Source organism: Helianthus annuus, chromosome 9, assembly GCF_002127325.2.
Source record: "Helianthus annuus cultivar XRQ/B chromosome 9, HanXRQr2.0-SUNRISE, whole genome shotgun sequence".
NCBI classification, from domain to species: domain Eukaryota; kingdom Viridiplantae; phylum Streptophyta; class Magnoliopsida; order Asterales; family Asteraceae; genus Helianthus; species Helianthus annuus.
Window position 1 is genome coordinate 121,183,057 of NC_035441.2, and position 20,637 is coordinate 121,203,693.

General features: G+C 40.1%; 2 protein-coding genes across 5 annotated transcripts; one reads left to right on the plus strand and one right to left on the minus strand.

Annotated features, from left to right (window-relative positions):
• Positions 1-3,038: 3,038 nt before the first annotated feature.
• LOC110876232 lies at positions 3,039-4,352 on the plus strand. The gene is made up of 2 exons (XM_022124407.1): positions 3,039-3,876; positions 4,264-4,352. The coding sequence occupies exons 1-2, from the start codon at positions 3,039-3,041 to the stop codon at positions 4,350-4,352; spliced, it is 927 nt and encodes a 308-aa protein (XP_021980099.1).
• A 5,629-nt stretch (positions 4,353-9,981) lies between these two features.
• LOC110878437 (chloride channel protein CLC-b) lies at positions 9,982-19,214 on the minus strand. Of its 4 annotated transcripts, none has more exons than XM_035977544.1 (7): positions 18,826-19,178; positions 18,537-18,737; positions 18,210-18,387; positions 17,873-18,124; positions 11,633-11,913; positions 10,406-11,552; positions 9,982-10,304 (listed from the first exon to the last, which is right to left on the minus strand). In XM_035977544.1, the coding sequence occupies exons 1-7, from the start codon at positions 18,990-18,992 to the stop codon at positions 10,197-10,199; spliced, it is 2,334 nt and encodes a 777-aa protein (XP_035833437.1). In that variant the 5' UTR covers positions 18,993-19,178; the 3' UTR covers positions 9,982-10,196. The 4 variants fall into 4 exon arrangements, with proteins under 4 accessions (XP_035833437.1, XP_021982427.1, XP_021982426.1 ...); XM_022126735.2 differs by having other exon boundaries at positions 11,633-11,902; positions 17,862-18,124; XM_022126734.2 differs by lacking the exons at positions 9,982-10,304; positions 10,406-11,552; positions 11,633-11,913 and adding exons at positions 15,945-16,267; positions 16,369-17,515 and having other exon boundaries at positions 17,592-18,124; positions 18,826-19,214.
• Between the last annotated feature and the right edge of the window lie 1,423 nt (positions 19,215-20,637).

The following is a 20,637-nucleotide window of genomic DNA, read 5'->3' on the forward strand; positions in this document are numbered from 1 at the left end:
TTATAATATGCATCTATTACACACCAGTACTGAAATTAAAATTACAATACCGACTGAAATTTAAAGTTACAATACTAGTAGTAGGCATCCGTATATTTTTTTCATACACATACACACATATTTTATTATTATATTATATTATATTATTATAACCTTCTCCACCATCACTTCTACGGATATGGATTCATCCAGAAATCCATATTGCGCTCGTCGTACTTCCAGACGAGTCGCTCTCCCACCTGTCTCATCCTTTCACTATTTTCTAAAATTTCCTCACCAAATGTCCTAAGTTCTTGTACGTTTTCTGCACTCATTGGGGGTCCAGGTTCTAGGACTGGGTTCGGAATCTGGGGTGCGGGTTCCTGGTACGGAGGTGTAGGGGCCTGGTATGGGTAAGGATTTTCTAGAATCTCCCTAATGAATACATCATTATTGTAATAGGGATCTAGAGGGTCTAACCCTGGGTAGGCTCCTAGGTTCTGCATGGGCATGTCTTCGTGTATCAGGTAACGTTGCACATAGTCCCTATTGTCATCCCACCATGGGTCATAATTTGGGTCTAAGGGATTTGGTGCAGGTACCCTAGGTATTTTTTCCGGATTAAAATCATGCATTTCTACTTGATTTTCAGGGTTTTCTATCTCCATTGGTTGGTCAGGAATTGGTGGTTGTGGTTGGGGTGCTAACATTTGCTCCAGGTTAGGGTCAGCTGCAGTGGTTGCTAATATGTGGATGTTGGCTATACCCCTATTAAGCATATCCTGGGCATAGGCATTGGTTTCTCTTTTAGCTGCGGATAGTGCTCTCTGTTCTTGTAACTTTTTCATACGCTTTCTACGCTCATGTGCTCCCCTACTGAACCGTCCCCTCTTTTTATGAGGAAATGGCTCTTCAGATTGAGCCTTAAATACGAATATTCCTTCTTCCGTATCAGCAGAGTACCCCGAGAGGGCAGGCTGAGAAGAGGCACCTTCGCTTCTAGGCGAACCAGACAATTGACGGTACGCGTCAGATGGTCCTTGGTCGCTCATACCGTAAACTAACAAATAGTCAAATAACACATAACAAGAAAATACAATTATGCACGTATTCCCGTAATTTATTTCCTAACACTTTGAATTTTGGTGTCAGCAGAACACTTCTGTGGCTGAATCAGTGGCTTAGCTCTGATACCACCTTCTGTCGCAACCCCCGTCCCCCTATTACAATTACGGGAACAGGCGGCCGCGACCAGTTTCGGTGGTATCCTGTTTTTGTCTAATTTGGCAGCGGAATTTACATCAGGACCGTAGTTAGGAAATATATTATCAGAGTAAAATACCACACTTTCATAATATTAAACATATGGGATAAAACCCAAATTTTCAGTACAACATTTTCATAGGAATAAATCCTTATTTTATTTAGTAAAAACATCTATTTCTTTTAGGTAACTTTATTGCCACTTTTCCAAGCCTTCAGTGCTGTCCAGCTGGCTTCTATTTGGCTTTCACATTTTGTTACCTGAAATGCATTTAAAAACATTTTGTCAGTGGGAAATACTGGTGAGTGAATCCCAGTTTAATCAAGTTTTAATAAAAACCACTGTACAGTATTGAGGGCGGTCTCGCAATTACATTTGTTTCCAAGTCATATCAATTAACACCCACGGTACTGTCAACCCTACTTGTGGTCATGTTACCCCTCGCAAGGCAGTAACATAATTTTGTATACAAAACCCCAACATACCGACGATAATTGTATCCTTACAAATACTCAATAACTGCTTAATATATAATTAATCGTGTGAAGATTTGTAAAAACAATTTGCAAAAAGGAGATTACTCACATTGTTGTCTTAGATTATCCTTTAGGGTTTCCTGGTGACAATCTATAAATTACACAAATGCACACGTGTTAGTATAATAACCCATTTTAACATTTGTAATACCCTCCCCGAGACGGCATTCCAACGACTACGTCGGGCAGAACCACGACAGCCGTTACGGAACCCTAGATCAATCGGGCAAAGTATCTAATACGTATCCAGGGGTTATGATACTTACAACGGAGCAGAACTTCGTTAATTAGGGGGGTATTATGCCCGAGTATAGTGCCTACTATTAAGAAATTAAGAGAGAAAGTCGAGAGATGAACGATTTGGGACTGAAGCCCTTCGTCGCAATTTATAGGGCCTGATGTGGCTTTTCTCGCGGCCCGCGTAAGAGTAGGCTAAGGCCTACGTGGCCCGCGTAGTAGGGGGTTCTAGGCGTAGGTGATCCAGGTCATCCAATAGGTTCAACACGTGTTGCCACGTGTCACCACCGGGTGAGGCCGCGTTTGTCGATCGCTCGCGGCCGGCGTAAGCTTCAAGGGGTGGCTTACGCGCCCCACGACAGCCTTAGAAATATATTGGGATATTTTAAAATATATTAGGGTATCGAAAAATATTTCGAGGGTGTCGGTTTAGGGTTGTTATACGATCCTTTCCCACCTTTTGTATGCCGATGATGCAATGATTCTTGGAGAGTGGTCCAAAGGGAATGTCTTGAATGTTGTTAGAATCCTTAGATGTTTTTATGTGTGTTCTGGCCTTCGGATTAATATCAGAAAGTCTTGTCTTTACGGGGTAGGGGTTAGCAATGCAGAGGTGATAGAGATGGCTGAACTTATGGGATGTAGGTCTGACTCCCTTCCATTTAAGTGCCTTGGTCTTACGGTGGGGGCGAATATGAACCGAATTTGTAACTGGAGACCGGTTTATGACATCTTCGAGTCTCGTCTCTCTTTATGGAAAGCCAAGATGTTGTTTTTCAGAGGTAGGGTCACCCTAATCCGTTCGGTCCTCGAAGCTTTACCTAATTACTACCTTTCGCTTTATAAAGCGCTGGCTAAGGTGATTCACGATTTGGAGATTATTATTAAAAAGTTTTTGTGGGGAGGTTCAACTAATGTCCGAAAAACTCATTGGGTGGCGTGGGATAGGGTGGCATCCCCTCGGAAGGCGGGGGTTTGGGAATATGTAAATTAAAATTTTCTAATACTGCTCTTTTAGCTAAATGGGGGTGGTGGTTCAAAATGGAACCCGAAACTTATGGGTTAGAGTTATCTCAGCCATTCATCTTGGGTTATCTAACTGGGATTTCCTTCCGGTTAAAAATTCTGTTGGCGGAGTGTGGAGATCGATCGTTTCAGTGATTAATAAACTTGTTGCTCCGAATATTTTAATCCGTTCTTGTTTCAAAGGCATTGTCGGTAACGGGGAAGGTGTCTGCTTCTGGTTGGACCCTTGGTTGTTGGACGAACCTTTAAAGTTTCGGTTTCCGAGTCTGTTCAGGTTAGAAATGGTTAAAGGTTGTTCTGTCAAAGACCGCGTGGGTAGCGATGGAATCTGGCTATGGCGTCACGAACCGAATGAAGATGATGAAGCTTCTGAATTGACTGGGCTTATGGATTTAATTTGGAATTTCCCGCTTTCGGACAGAAGGGATGCTTGGCGCTGGCTTGGCTGTAATTCCGGAGTTTTCAGCGTTAGCTCCGTCAAGTCCATCATTCTAAACTCTTTCGATTTCAGCTCTAGGTTTGTTATGAAATGGTGTTCTTGGGTTCCGATTAAATGTAACCTCTTTGCTTGGAAAGCTGAAATGGGTAGAATTCCTACGACCGAGGCATTGAAAAAAAGAGGTGTGATTATTGAAGATGAAGTTTGCCCTTTATGTAGCTCCGAAGAAGAAACCGTGGATCACCTGTTTACTTCGTGCCTCGTTACTTCGGTTCTTTGGCAAAAGGTCTGTACATGGAGCCGTGTTCCGCTTTTCTTCGCATTTTCTTTTCGAGATCTCCTGGAGTTGTATGATCACTGTGGTAAAAAGAATGAGGAAAAAGAGTTTTTTCATGGTATTATTTTGATCACATGTTGGTGTGTTTGGAAGGCTAGGAATGGCGCGAGGTTTAATGGCTTGCATATCAAGATTGATGATATTTTTAGCGATATTAGATCTCTAGGCTTCTTGTGGTTTAGAAACAGATCCAAGTTTAAAAATATCCGCTGGTCGGATTGGTGTAATTTTGTATTTATGTAAGTCTGTGTTTGTTTTGCCGTCCCGGTTTTCGGGTTCGGCTGTTTTTTATAGAAGTTCTCTTTTTTAAAAAAAAGTCCTAACACTTGGTTATCCTTCTAAATTTTGGTAATACCATTTTCTTTCACAAAATTATTATTTTTTTCTTTTCATTTTCTTCTTGTATACCATTTTTCTAGACCCATATAATGATAATAATTAACAGTTTCTGATAGGAAACTAATAATCACACATAGTAAAACCTTATTCTCAAATGGTGTATACGGGCCGTATAAAGTTATACGACCCGTATAGAATAAAATGAACTGACAAAGGCTTATACGTCCCGTATATAATAAAATGAACTGACAAAGACTGTGCCAGCAACCTTTGTCAGTTCATTTTATTCTATACGGGTCGTATAACCTTATATGGCGCGTATACACCATGTGAGAATAAGATTTTAGTATGGTCGTATATAATGTATACGATACATTTATACGGGCCGTATAACCTTATACAGCCCGTATACTTCGAATTTCGTATTTTTTTTATTTTAACTGTTTGACTCAACGTATTATTCCTCGATACACGTGTGACTAGACGTAAGATTCTTCGATTCGAAATTATATTCCTCGATTCTCGTGCGTTTTATGTGATTAGACGTTAGATTCCTCGATATTCGTGCCAATGGGAACACCTCGCCACTCTCTATCACACCCTGGCTTTACGGAAGCGTGGTTAATTTGGTGTGACTTCTTAATACCATAGCTTAATCATAACAAAGCTATATGAATTAAAAACATGCAAGAATCATCCATTAAATTTTAAAACCAAACATAGTATCATTGTTTTAACGGAACAACACTCTAATAACCATAACATTGTTTCCCAAACAAAACAACTTAAACATAACATAAACTCAGTTTAAGGACTGTGACTTGTCCAGGAAAGAGTCACATTCCCTAAACATCGGATGACCTTGGAAACTAGTGCAGCGGGAAAACGTGCCATACCGTGCCAGATCTTTTAATTCCCTGAAATACATGTAAGTTGAAAAATCAACAATAATGTTGAGCGAGTTCATGTGTAAGTGAGTAAGTAAACCTTTGTATTTATCAAAACCCTGGTATGTAGCAAATAAGGAAAAAGAGATCACCAATGGTTTGCAAGGCCATTGATATGTGTGAAATGCAAGTAGGAAGGCTCAAACCTAGCAGATTTATGCGTCGGGTACAAAGTCATCCCAAGGTCCGTTATGCTGGGCCTGGGACTGGGCTCGCTACACCCAAATAGATCTATCGCTCCTGCCCCTCGGTCCTACCCTGAGGATTAATGACCTCAAGTTTCCGCCTACCCATTCACATGATCTAAAAAGTAACCCTCCTTACGCTAACCATACCATGTATAAAGTAATCATAAACATTGTAACATGTATTTCACCCCCGCAGTTTAGAAAACTGAAAACAGTTAAGAGAAAAAGGGGGACATGAACTCACAGTCAGTGCGTCTCTACCAAGTACTCCGAATGTCAGCTGTGCGACGACCTACATGTACTAATTCTATTAGACGGATGGCCGTGCCTTAGCTTTATAGTTTAGGTTTTTGGGAAATAGTTAGACAACTATTTCGTGTTTATATTTTGCATGTACTTGGTAGTTAATCTCCTTCCCAAGGATGGGGGATTTAATACATGTGCGTTCAATTTATAATATTAAGTCTCACTTAATATATCTTCATTCCAAATATAAATATTTTTTCTCAAAAATATTATATTTCCATTTCACATAATTTTTTCCCAAAAATAATACATTGATAAAATATACGTTCATAATCATTTCCGTATAATGCGTAAGTTACGTTTTAGTAATCGTGTGGTAATAATAATTACCGTTGTAACTTATATGTTTATCGTAAAAGCGTTTGTATTATTTTGGATTTGTCAACGTTTGTAAATATTATTTTTACTCTAAAAATAATATTTGTGTATTTTCACAAAATAATCATAAACAGTGTTGTGAAAAATTATATTTACCAAATATATATTTATCACGTTTAGTTTTGTGAAAATCCCACCTCCGAATATTTGTAAATAAAGTCGTGGCGAAATATATTTTGAAAACATGTCGAAAATAATTCTAACACTTGTAAATAATTCTAAGTGTTAGGTTTTAGAAAAATTTCGCCAGAGTTTCCTCTGTAACTGGAGGTGGCCACGCTTTCAAGCGTATCATTTTCTTTTACAAAATCATTTCAACAACTTCTTGATTCAATAAAACAATTTCCGACACATCAAACTAATCGACAAGTATGTAAATCGCATAGTCACATGAACTTGTAGTTTTTCCGAAAACTATAGTGTAGATCCCGTTATAGTTTGTGGATCTATGTGTAAAATAACTTATTATCGTAAAAACCTCGTTTTTAGTATAAATCTATCTTTACATCTTCTTGTCAACTTTTACAAAAATTGTTATTTTGTCGGATCTTTCATTTCACAAGTGTTTATACACTTGTGGTTTGTAAAAATCATATTTGTTAGTGTGTCATCCGACTTTTATAAAACATGATTTTCTCGACACTTGGTTCTACGAAAATACCACTTGTACATACGTAGATCCGCTAGTTTTAAATACTATTTTACAAGTAAAAATACTTTTACACAAGTTCATGTTTCTCGTGTGGTAGAGTTTCACCTTTTAACCCTTGTACCGTTCGAAACAAGCTTACGTCAAGATCCATGATCTTAACAAAGTCGGGTTAAACGATGATCCGAGCTACCACTACGTAGATCGGGCCTAAATAATCACCACTTTCAAATACTACAACTTTTACACAAGTATTAAGCTTTTATCCAACAATATTCATGTTTTAGTAGACTTTAAAGATTCAAGATGCAAGTTTCCGCATTTTAACCGTGACAAATCTTATTAACCACCTTAGATTAGTTCGAGAATGAGTTTTAAGTGTTATACCTCTAGCTCGAGGCTAGGGAAGAATCTAGGCGAAAAGGTGGTGGATAAAAGCAAGATAACGAGGTCCTTCCACTTCCGTTTGCTCCAAGGCTCCTAATGCGTGACCCGAAAGGCTTGTATGTGCTTGGAATGGATGGATCAAAACTCGAAAATGGGTGTGTAGGGGGTGGGGTGTTCGGCCAAGAACCAAGGAGAGGAGAGGAAGTGTGCTTGTGTGGTGTTGGGTGTTGTGAATGAACTCTTGTGTTTAGGCAAGTTATTTATAGGCAAACATGAAGTGATTAACCCTTGGATCATATGTTCTCTAGATTTTAAGCACAACCAATATAATAATCAAGTCTTGTACTCTTGTGTTCCCCTCTAGTTGGCCGATCTCAATGGGGGGGGGGTCTTGGTTCGATTTCAAGTGGATAGTTAGAGTTTAGTTAGTTTAAACCAAGTTAGATTTAGGGGTTAACTTAGTTAGTCACATGTTGTGCTTTAACGCGGGTGTTAGGGTATTCAGGGACCCTAACTGGCTCAGAAAAAGACCAATAATATTATTGTCAATATTTTCATGTTCCGGGTATAGTCCGGTTGTTCGGTTGGATAGTAATCCGTTAAAGTGCTTAAGTAAGCTTTTAAGTGTCGTAAATGATATTTTTAGTGACACAACTTATTCTACAAAGTGTCAGGAATATTTTCCTCATGTTTTGGCACTTTATTAGTTAGCCAGAAGCTAGTATGTTAATAAAAGTGCTGTGTTTCGTGCTTAGAGTACGTTTTAGGCACATCCAGTCATTATATCTTATTCCTAGAGACGCAGTTCTACAACCCTTGTATCCCTACACTCACTATGGGTGTAGTAAATTATTTCTGGCTCATACAGGCCCTTAGAGGCAGTGTCTGCCTGATGCTGGCTTTATCAGCATGTTCAATGGGTTATCCGTTCTAATGCTACTGTGCTTTAGTGCATCATGTTTGTCACTAAGGTTCAACTTGTAAATAATGTAGTGACGGAAATCAAAGTATGATGCAGGAATATACAAGTACTAGAAATCAAGTAGCAGTTCGTCAGCAATTTCAGTTAAGCACAGTAATCAAGCAGCAATTAATTATTAATTAAATCGTACGGATACCTGGTTTAGTGAGGGTTGTCACACTCTCACGAGACTGCTCTCGAACCTGGCTCCAAAGGGTGGAAAGACCAATGGAAGTGGGATAATGAGGATGGCATCCCATTCTCGGTTATAGCTCTCCGAATGGATTTAGAAAAGCTGGGGCAGATTCAATATGATGGGCTGGAGCATAAATGGAACTCATGGGCCCCTCTAAAAGCAAATACCTGATGTGGAGGGCTCTTATGGGTAAAGTTGCTACTAAAAGGGACTTGCTGGATCATGGTATAAACTTGCCTGATGCATTGTGTGCAACATGCGGGTTCGAAGAGGAGACCGTTGACCACTTATTCGCGAGGTGCCTGACGGCGCAGAGCGTTTGGTGGAACATCTTCACTTGGTTGAAAAGTCCATGGCCCCTAAATCTCGAAAGTCTGAAGGAGATCATCGAGGTTTTCTACAACAGCCCGGGTGCAAAAAATTGGAAAAAAAAAACTCGTTCACATGATAGCTTTGGCCACTGTTTGGAGAATCTGGAACGTCCGTAATAGGAAGGTGTTTGAAGGGGAAGACATTCCAGTTCGGAAAACCGTTGACCTGATTAAAGAGGATTCCTTCATCTGGGTTTCCAGTCGGGCAAAAAAACCGGCGCCAACTTAGGTGAATTGGATTGCTTTTAATGTCCTTTGTTTGTTGTAATAGTTTCCTTTTGTCTTTTGTTTCTGTTTTGTTCCCTTTTTTTCCCTAGCTTCTTGCTGAATTCTTTATATATATAAAGAGTTGGTTGCCGTTCAAAAAAAAAGGGTAAATTACTTTTTGAGTCCCTGTGTTTTAGTGGTTTTAACTAGTTGAGTATAAAAGCAAAAAGTTTAACAACCTGAGTCCCTATAAGCATTTTCATTAACCATTTGAGTCCAATTTTTTGGACTCAAATCGTTATAAAATAAACAAAATTGGACTCAAAACGTTATAAAATAAATGGCTAGGGACTCAGAGCGTTAAACTTTTTGATTTTGAACTCAAGTGGTTAAAACCACTAAAACAAAAGGACTCAAAAAGTAATTTACTAAAAAAAAATATATCAAAAGTCAAACTTAAAAACACCAATATTTGAAACATGATCTAATTATAAGCTATGAAATCTAAATCCTAGTCTATATCAAGTAAGGCATCCAAAATAAGTCAAATATCGATCTGATACAGTAACCTATATATTGTAAAGTGACGATAACAAATATCATCTCATATTAACGGTCGAAGCAACATTTCAAATACTCAAAATCCGGTGAGCTTCCTCTGCGCTCCACCGCCAAAGTCCACTCCTCTCACAACCGACCACTTGACCATATCTATCATCACAGCCGTTGATTCATCAATCTTCATGATCACCAGACACACCTCCGGTATCTTCTAAACTTCCTAACCCTAATTGTATATTACTCACTAATAATATTCTCAACTAATCACATGTGCAATCATCTATAGTCAAATTCAAAATAAACAAAAAGGAAATTGCATTTACTTTCTGGAATCGTTAGAACTGTCTCAATCTAAAATGATTTGTGCTGCTGATTTATACATCACATAGTTATACGTTTACCTTTCGGTTTAATCTCGTAAATAAATTGGTCAACAATTATCACAGCCAGATATTTGTAGGTGTTCATCAGTTCATGTGCTTAAAAATAATAGGTTTCCTTAAACAGCCAGAGAGTTTAAAGCTATGATTCACTGTTTTAAACTGATAGTTATTGCTTCACACTTCAAAATTAATACATCATTACTTTTGATTATGTTGTCAAAGGCCTTGAGATAACCAAAGAATTAATTTCTTATCTGAATATCTGGGAAGATAGGGCATAAAAAAGGATGTTTGGCCAAATAAACTGTCTTTATAATTGATAAGAATAACTTATTCGATTTATAACTTACAGAACAATGCAATCTTTAACTGTTCCTGATGTCGCTGTTTTACATTCATGGTGTACCTTCTTTAACTTGATGAAAGAATACAAAATTGGAAATACAAAGTACAATATCGGTTTATCCGAACCATTCACACTGCCTTTTGACTTGTACATCGACATTTAACGTCCCTTTTTACTGGCGTACGATTTTTCCAAATGCGGAAATGCGCTCAAAATGTTGTGGGCTCTCAAGTCTTGCCTGGTCAAGATCCCAACCACCGGTGGCACCTGTAACAAGAAACACACGTAACATAAGGTCAGTAACATTAGTCTATGATATACATTTTGTTTTAAAAGTTTTAAATATAGAAAGATAACTAATAACTTACCGAAGGGCCGTGGTACTTTGGTAATACTAGCATGTGGCGAAGCCCCACCTGCCTAAACTGCACCAACGCCTTGGCAACTGACATGGTTTCCACCACTGTATAAGGCGTTGTGTTGGTAAGGGGATGCAAGTCCACATACATTTCCATTTCTTCTTTTGTAACCGCCACCTCTTCGATCGTTCCCCATCGCTCCGCCACATCAACCCATGTAAACTTTTCTCTGACTTCCCATTCCTCCGTTCTCCTTCTCTCCTGTAAAAACCATTTCTTCTTCAACACTAGTAAAAGATGCGCTCTCAAAACAAGCCCGTGGACTTCACTCATCTGACCCACCATGGGCACCATGGTGTTATCGACAACCGCAAACGCATTATGCGTCGTGTTTCTCAAAACCTCCACTATCCGCCCAACCTTTTCAATCCCACTTAACGTGACCATTGGCGGCTTAACATCGGCTAATTCACCAACGGTTATGTTTCTCATCCATGGCTCAGGGTGCGCTTCCAAGAACGGTAGCCCTTTAAGTTCTAGTATTATCTCATAGATACTTGGGTTGAAGCAGTCTCCGACACTTTTGGAAATTAGAAGGACGAGCATAGTTATCGGGAGTAAAAGAAGATTGTTGGTCAACTCAAGAAATATTACGCAAAGCGAAACTGTCATCCTCATTGAACCTGCCATCAATGAAGCTGCACCTAAAACCGCAAACAGACCTTGGTCGATTGTCGTGTAGGGTCCCATTGCCATACCGAGCAGGCGGCCGTAAGCTGAGCCCATGAGGATGATGGGAAGGAATAGACCAGAGGGAACCGCAATCCCGAATGTGAAGAGTCCCAATATGCAATAAAGTATGAAGAAAATGAATAGTGAAAATACGCGGTATTCACTGGGAGTGTTGGTGGAGAAGATGTTGCGTACTGCATCATCGTTGGTTGTAAGGAGGAGAGTGGCTAGATCGTTGTAGTGTCCTTTCGGGCAGTTAAATTTCTTGAAGTTCCCCATTCTTCCTGTACTTGGGCACTCAGTATCCAGAGGAGCAGATGGATCACATGGCGTACAACTGGCAAGGAATGGTAGTCCGTACAAGCATGCTGAGGTGAACAATGAGACGCTGAGGCTCAGCAAGATTTTCGCTAATTTCCCTTTTCTGCAAGAAAACATGACGACAATTAGTGCCGAAGTTTTGTGTTTGTTATTAAGTATTAAGGGTTGGTTATAAAGGCTTACTCGTTAATGAGATTGTATAGACGAAGGACCTTGTGAAGGACGTAGTTGTAAAGGCTTCCTAAAACACCTCCGATGATTCCAATTACCGTCACAGGGATGAGATCAACAAGATGGTAATTAACCGAAACGCCACTTACGTCAAACATAATAAGCCCACCTTCCCCAAAAAGTCCACACTCTCCCGATTTACAATACTCCATGAACGCTCTAAGCACCACCACTACAACGGCTGTGCTGAAAAACGTTCTCCACAAAAGCGCACTTCTCCACCATGTTGCCACCTCTTCAAGAGCAAACACCGCAGACACTCATGAGTAGCTGCGGACATAACCATAGTTTCCGCAGACTGGTTGCTACGGAAGAGCCAACGTAACTCCACATCACCGAGCGAAGCTACTTCAAGGCAAACTCGGTATTGGAGCGGGAAGGTAAGTGGCTCCAAAACGAACGCAGATAAGCGATTTAAACGAGCCCTTGTCGAACAGCAAGCGTCCGAACAGCGGTAACAAGTCTGCTTATGACTTTGTTTGCCCGCCTATGGGCCGCATAGAATAAAAAATGGTGGGCATACCCTTGCCTATGACCATGTTTTTTTACCCATAGTACAAATCTACATTGTTCGACCAAACATGGCCAACAATGACGCAACGAGGTAACCGCAAAGGACGTGCGGTTACTAGAGAGCTATGACGACAAACACGAAAACCCAACAAAAAAGGGATCGTCATCTCACGACTAGATGCTGAACATAGAGCTCGAGCAAAGCACTTACAAGCATTAACTACTTTTGATCCAGATCTCAGAGATTGATCAAAAAATTTCTTTTCTTCTTCATGCACCAATTCAACAATTGGTTTGAAGAAAAGACCACCTTTCAGAGGTGGGAAACCTCTGCATACCTTCAAACCACCATCTCAGAGGTTGGTTCGAAGTTTGTGCAGCATTACTAACAAAGTCTCCAAGAGACCTTCGGCACAACAACAGGTGGCAAGCCACCTGGTGACATAAATCGGCTGAGAATTTCGCATCAGACGAGATTCCTTCACCGATACGGAAGAGGCGTCAGATGACCCTTCCAGACCTCCAGCTTGATTTACATACAGAAAAGACCACACATGGTCTAGGATCTTCTCCAGACTCCAAACTACCTTCCAAACACCATAGTCCAGTACTCCTCCCACATACAACTTGTATGTGGCAGCAACACTAGACTGGGGGGACTTGAAGGGGTATGGTCCCAGATCTCGCGTCAGCATCGACCGCGAGTGACCATTACCCTTATCAAAACCCCCACTAGCTAACAACCTACTTGTGCCCATGCGAGAACGCGTCGGCACAAGGGTTGAATCCAATCTATCTAGTAACGGAGGAGGACTTACATGGAACATGAGAACGGTAGAGTGATGCGACATAGCATCACATCTGGTGTATGAAAACGGAAGTATTCACAGCGATGCGGCATCGCACCGTATCCAGTGAACACTTCTATCAATACAAGAAAGCCTTACCTTAGGCATAGAAGAAGATGAACGTAACGGTGCGGCTGACACCGCACCATATGGGCATTTTCGTCACGACAAGGGATGCAGGCAAATAGTCTCCGCGGACGACGATGCGGCTAGCACCGCATCTCGCGTATTCCTTGATCACAAGTAGGAGACGCGGTAACTTTAGATGTTAACGCACGTAGCGATGCGGCTTGCACCGCATCCTATGCACTCAACAAGTGGGACTGACACCACAGTGCAAGTGGCACCAATGGCAGTTACCTGTCAGAGCTACGTAAGCAATGGACTGACGTGGCGTAACCTCCACAACCGACAAGCCTGACACACCTGCAAAGGTGCAGCACGTCGTCAGTCCATCCATCATCATCCTCCTTCACTCCTCGGCTATAAATACCAACCCCAAACCAGGTTTGAGGTATCTCTTCACAACTCTCTCACTACTACTACTATCTTACTTTGCTTCCCAAGCAAACTACTGATTCTCACGCCGAAGAGTGGTAACAAGGAGCACCCCCCACCCCATCCTCCTTGTTACGAGTCACGGCTTGTTTCCTTGTGCAGGAGATCAACCACCGGTGATCCAACCAGCGATCCTCGAGAGGAAGGGATTAACCCTTCTTGACGAGACCAGTGTGTTAACCCTGCCCGGTTAACCATTATTTCATCAGCCCCGTATACACCATGTGAGAATAAGATTCTAGTGCGGTCGTATATAATGTATACGATACATTTATACGGACCGTATAACCTTATATGGCTCCGTATACTTCGAAATTCGTATTTTTTATTTTAATTGTTTTACTCAACGTATTATTCCTCGATACACGTGTGACTAGACGTACGATTCTTCGATTTGATATTATATTCATCGATTCTCGTGCGAGTTATGTGATTAGGCGTTAGATTCCTCGATATTCGTGCGAATGGGAACACCTCGTCGCTCTCACGAGACTGCTCTCGAACGTGGCTCTAAAGGGTGGAAAAGACCAATGGAAGTGGGAGAATGAGGATGGCATCCCGTACTCGATTAGAGCTCTCCGAATGGATTTAGAAAAGCTGGGGCAAGTTCAATATGATGGGCTGGAGCACAAATGGAACTCATAGGCCCCTCTAAAAGCAAACTACCTGATGTGGAGGGCTCTTATGGGGAAAGTTGCTACTAAAAGGAGCTTGCTGGATCGTGGTATAAACTTGCCTGATGCATTGTGTGCAACATGCGGGTTCGAAGAGGAGACCGCTGACCACTTATTCGCGAGGTGCCTGACGGCGCGGAGCGTTTGGTGGAACACCTTCACGTGGTTGAAAATTCCATGGCCCCCAAATCTCGAAAGTCTGAAGGAGATCATCAAGGTTTTCTACAACAGCCCGGGTGCAAAAAATTGGAAAAAAACTCGTTCACAGGATAGCTTTGGCTACTGTTTGGAGAATCTGGAACGTCCGTAATAAGAAGGTGTTTGAAGGGGAAGGCATTTCAGTTCGGAAAACCGTTGACCTGATTAAAGAGGATTCCTTCATCTGGGTTTCCAATCGGGCACAAAAACCGACGCCAACTTGGGTTAATTGGATTGCTTTTGATGTCCTTTGTTTACTGTAATAGTTTCCTTTTGTTTCTGTTTTGTTCTCTTGTTTTCCCTAGCTTCTTGCTGAATTCTTTATATATATAAAGAGTTGGTTGTCGTTAAAAAAATGTCAAAAGTCAAACTTAAAAGCGCCAATATTTGAAACATGATCTAATTATAAGCTATGAAATCTAAATCCTGCTGTTTGTTTACCTCTTAATGAGGCTCTTAATGGTTCAGACCTCTTACTGGTTCAGCACTTAGTGGTTCAGACTGTTTGTTTCGCGAGCAGATGTCTGAATGGTTAAGACATTTGCCTCTGAATAGCTAAGAATTATACTGAGTCTGAATGGTTAAGACATCTAATCTGAATTGGTCAGACATTTGCATTTGAACGATTAATCATTATACTAGCTCTTAGTGGTTCAGACCCCACCTCTTACTGGTTCAGCATTTAATGATTCAGACCTCCTGATTCAGCACTTAATCATCAAACAGCCCCCTAGTCTATATCAACCAAGGGCATCCAAAATAACTGTCAATATCCGTTAAATATCGAAATATCCGTCAAATATCGATCGATATCGCTGATGATACAGTAACCTATATATTGTAAAGTGACGATAACAGATATCATCCTCATATTAACGGTCGAAGCAACATTTCAAATACTCAAAATCCGGTGAGCTTCCTCTGCGCTACACCACCAAAGTCCACTCCTCTCACCTCCGGTATCTTCTTAACTTCCTAACCCTAATTGTATATAATAATATTCTCAACTAATCACATGTGCAATCATCCATAGTCAAATTCAAAATAAACAAAAAGGAAATTGCATTTACCTTCTGGAATTGTTAGAACTGTCTCAATCTAAAATGATTTGTGCTGCTGATTTATACATCACATAGTTATAGGTTTACCTTTTGGTTTAATCTCGTAAATAAATTGGTCAACAATTATCACAGCCAGATATTTGTAGGTGTTCATCAGTTCATGTGCTTAAAAATAATATGTTTCTTTAAATAGTGGTGAGGTGCTGTGTAGAACATTTCCATTGAAAGAGAATTTAAAGCTATGATTCACTGTTTTAAACTCATAGTTGTTGCTTCAGACTTAAAAATTAGTGATGAATCTGTGAAGCTATAGTACATCATTACTTTTGATTATGTTGTCAAAGGCCTTGAGATAACCAAAGAATTAATTTCTTATCTGAATATCTGGGAAGATAGGGCATAAAAAAGGATGTTTGGCCAAATAAACTGTCTTTATAATTGATAAGAATAACTTATTCGATTTATAACTTACAGAACAATGCAATCTTTAACTGTTCCTGATGTCGCTGTTTTACATTCATGGTGTACCTTCTTTAACTTGATGAAAGAATACAAAATTGGAAATACAAAGTACAATATCGGTTTATCCGAACCATTCACACTGCCTTTTGACTTGTACATCGACATTTAACGTCCCTTTTTACTGGCGTACGATTTTTCCAAATGCGGAAATGCGCTCAAAATGTTGTGGGCTCTCAAGTCTTGCCTGGTCAAGATCCCAACCACCGGTGGCACCTGTAACAAGAAACACACGTAACATAAGGTCAGTAACATTAGTCTATGATATACATTTTGTTTTAAAAGTTTTAAATATAGAAAGATAACTAATAACTTACCGAAGGGCCGTGGTACTTTGGTAATACTAGCATGTGGCGAAGCCCCACCTGCCTAAACTGCACCAACGCCTTGGCAACTGACATGGTTTCCACCACTGTATAAGGCGTTGTGTTGGTAAGGGGATGCAAGTCCACATACATTTCCATTTCTTCTTTTGTAACCGCCACCTCTTCGATCGTTCCCCATCGCTCCGCCACATCAACCCATGTAAACTTTTCTCTGACTTCCCATTCCTCCGTTCTCCTTCTCTCCTGTAAAAACCATTTCTTCTTCAACACTAGTAAAAGATGCGCTCTCAAAACAAGCCCGTGGACTTCACTCATCTGACCCACCATGGGCACCATGGTGTTATCGACAACCGCAAACGCATTATGCGTCGTGTTTCTCAAAACCTCCACTATCCGCCCAACCTTTTCAATCCCACTTAACGTGACCATTGGCGGCTTAACATCGGCTAATTCACCAACGGTTATGTTTCTCATCCATGGCTCAGGGTGCGCTTCCAAGAACGGTAGCCCTTTAAGTTCTAGTATTATCTCATAGATACTTGGGTTGAAGCAGTCTCCGACACTTTTGGAAATTAGAAGGACGAGCATAGTTATCGGGAGTAAAAGAAGATTGTTGGTCAACTCAAGAAATATTACGCAAAGCGAAACTGTCATCCTCATTGAACCTGCCATCAATGAAGCTGCACCTAAAACCGCAAACAGACCTTGGTCGATTGTCGTGTAGGGTCCCATTGCCATACCGAGCAGGCGGCCGTAAGCTGAGCCCATGAGGATGATGGGAAGGAATAGACCAGAGGGAACCGCAATCCCGAATGTGAAGAGTCCCAATATGCAATAAAGTATGAAGAAAATGAATAGTGAAAATACGCGGTATTCACTGGGAGTGTTGGTGGAGAAGATGTTGCGTACTGCATCATCGTTGGTTGTAAGGAGGAGAGTGGCTAGATCGTTGTAGTGTCCTTTCGGGCAGTTAAATTTCTTGAAGTTCCCCATTCTTCCTGTACTTGGGCACTCAGTATCCAGAGGAGCAGATGGATCACATGGCGTACAACTGGCAAGGAATGGTAGTCCGTACAAGCATGCTGAGGTGAACAACGAGACGCTGAGGCTCAGCAAGATTTTCGCTAATTTCCCTTTTCTGCAAGAAAACATGACAATTAGTGCCGAAATTTGTGTTTATTATTAAGTATTAAGGGTTGGTTATAAAGGCTTACTCGTTAATGAGATTGTATAGACGAAGGACCTTGTGAAGGGCGTAGTTGTAAAGGCTTCCTAAAACACCTCCGATGATTCCAATTACCGTCACAGGGATGAGATCAACAAGATGGTAATTAACCGAAACGCCACTTACGTCAAACATAATAAGCCCACCTTCACCAAAAAGTCCACACTCTCCCGATTTACAAAACTCCATGAACGCTCTAAGCACCACCACTACAACTGCTGTGCTGAAAAACGTTCTCCACAAAAGCGCACTTCTCCACCATGTTGCCACCTCTTCAAGAGCAAACAACACACCTCCCACTGGGGACCGGAAAGCCGCACATACCCCTGATGAGGCCCCACAAGTTATGATATCTCGTCTATCGCGATCGTTGTTGAAGTAACGGATCCACTTCCATCTAATCCTGTGATTATCTGGCCCGCCTTGAGCTAACAACGAAGCAATGCAGGCACCGATGTGAACCAGAGGCCCTTCTTTCCCTAAGTCCAGCCCTGCAGCCACAGCTCCTATGCTTCCAATGATCTATAATCATCATCATAAATCATTTAAGAATAACTATTTAACTTCATTAACTTAATTAATTATTATTTAAGTATGTTGTGTGCACCTTAACAAACATTGTTGAAGCACCATACATATTGGGGGTGTCTACACCATTTAGGTAAGCTTTAATTTCGGGAATACCCGGCCCAGCTGCGGTAGGTGCAAAAAACACTACTAAAAGAGTTGACATAAGCGTCAATACGAAATTAACCCCGGTCATTAAGAAGAACCCCATCATGTATCTGCATCCACCATGATCATACTACATAAGATTGTTGAGTTTTAAATTTTAATAATTATTCAAGAACTAATTTATCTAAGCACCTGTGTACTAGGTTACAGAATGGCAAATATGTAATTAATAAGTCTGTTTTGTTGAATAAGTAAGTACCTCTTTCTGTCTATGTAGTGGGTTACAGCCAGTAGTTTGTATCCTGCAATATTCTCTACTGCAAGATTGATGAGAGTGGCTATGACACCTGTCAAAAGCCCAACTAGGAAAGCCAATAACCATTTTAAGAATACATACTGCAACACTTGAGCTTGTGATCTGGTTCTCCAGTCATGCTTGAACAGATCATTCTCATTGATCCTGACATGTCGTCAAGAAAAAGTTTTGTTTTTTTATTCATGAGCAATTAATTGCCAATTGAAATGAAATCTTTGATGATGGAACTTACTCGTAATCCAAGCTTTCGATATACGAAACTTTGGTGCCAACAAGAGCTAGTGGACTTGAAGAAAGTGTCCGGTTTCGCTTCAGAAGTGGCTGATGTAGAGAATTGCATTCTGGGTCTCTTTCTTGTTGGTTTGTTTGTTCTTCTGTGGTGGTAGTAGTCTCTGCCATTTGATCTGAATCTCTCTCTCTCTCTCTCTCTTGTCTCTATTTATCTCTGGTATTTATAGTTTGGTTGAGGTTTGAGTCATGGGTATAATGCAGTCAGGATGTGTTGTGGTTCAATGGATTGCTTCCAAAAGATGCACCATTCTTTTTCTATCAGATCTAGGATAAGAGCAGGTTTAAATTGTGTAATTCATACAAATATACTAGTGGGGTCCAGTATACCACTTGGTAATGATCTGTGTTAATATTTTGGAAATATATGAAGCAAAGAGGCCTTTTTATTACACAATGATTAATAAAATCAAAAGAATCATGGCACTTCTAGTATGCTCCACCAGAATTGGTACCAGTCAAATCATGAACTTGAAATACTTTATAAAGTTTGGTATTTTACTTATTTAATACTAGGAAGTTCTACAGTTTGTTCCTAAAGTCATGGAATAGTTACAATTGAACTTTAATTTCCTACAAGTGTTTACTTATTTTTCTAATTCTCAAACATATTTCTTTTGTCATTTTGATATTTTAGATTTGAGTTAATTACTGTTTTCGTCCCTATGGTTTGTCAAAAATCACTATTTCAGTCCATTAGTTTAAAAATTGCGATTTCAGTCCCTGTGGTTTCACTTTCGTAACCATTTCAGTCCACCTCGTAACCATTTCAGTCTCTATACTAACAGAATAAATGGATTGAAATGGTTACGAAAGTGAAACCACGGGGACTGAAATGGTTACGAAAGTGAAACCACAGGGACTGAAATCGCAATTTTTAAACTAATGGACTAAAATAGTGATTTTTGACAAACCACAGGGACGAAAACAGTAATTAACTCTTTAGATTTTGTTATCTGCACATATGTAGCATTTCAAATGATTTTTGTCGATAGATAATATATCCTTTTCTTTTGTCAAATTTCAATCTTGGACAATAACTTAATTGTCAGTCAAGTCCTTTTCTTTAGCTACAAGATGAACATAACACGATATGCGTGTCAGATACATAATTCTCAAAGTCGATGATAATTCTAAAAGTCGATGATATAACCGCTCAAAATTGAGCTCTTGACGATAACTTTATTCTTAACTGAACAATGATAATAACTTGAAATACGTTAAAATGATGTTCCTCCCTACGAGGTCAAGAATTCGAGTCTCACAATAGACAATAATACAGAATTAGAAGTAGATTAGATTGTTGTTTAAAAAAACACTAAGATGGTTAAAGATAAGTATAGGATACGTAAAGTAGTTAAAAGAAATAATTAGTCACCAATCTTTCAAGATTTTTTGGAGAATAAAAAAACAAAAATTGAAGACCTTTGATGGCAAATCGGACGGCTGGAGTAAAAACGGCTCTTGGGGTGAGTGAAAGGCCACTGATTTCACATGTGCTATTAATCGTTTTCACGTAGCTACAACGTACCGGTTCAAATCAGACAGATGGATGAACATGTGTTCTGTTGTTGGTCCACGTGGCATTTGAAAGTAGGCCAACTATTTAATCACCCCATGAGGTTCATGATCTTGGCACCTTTCATGTGAATGTTTTTTTATGGGACAGTTGCACCATAGCCATCAGACCATACATACATATTTGTTTTTCTTGGTTTCTTATTCTAAGTTTCTAACTAGTTATATATAGTCAAAC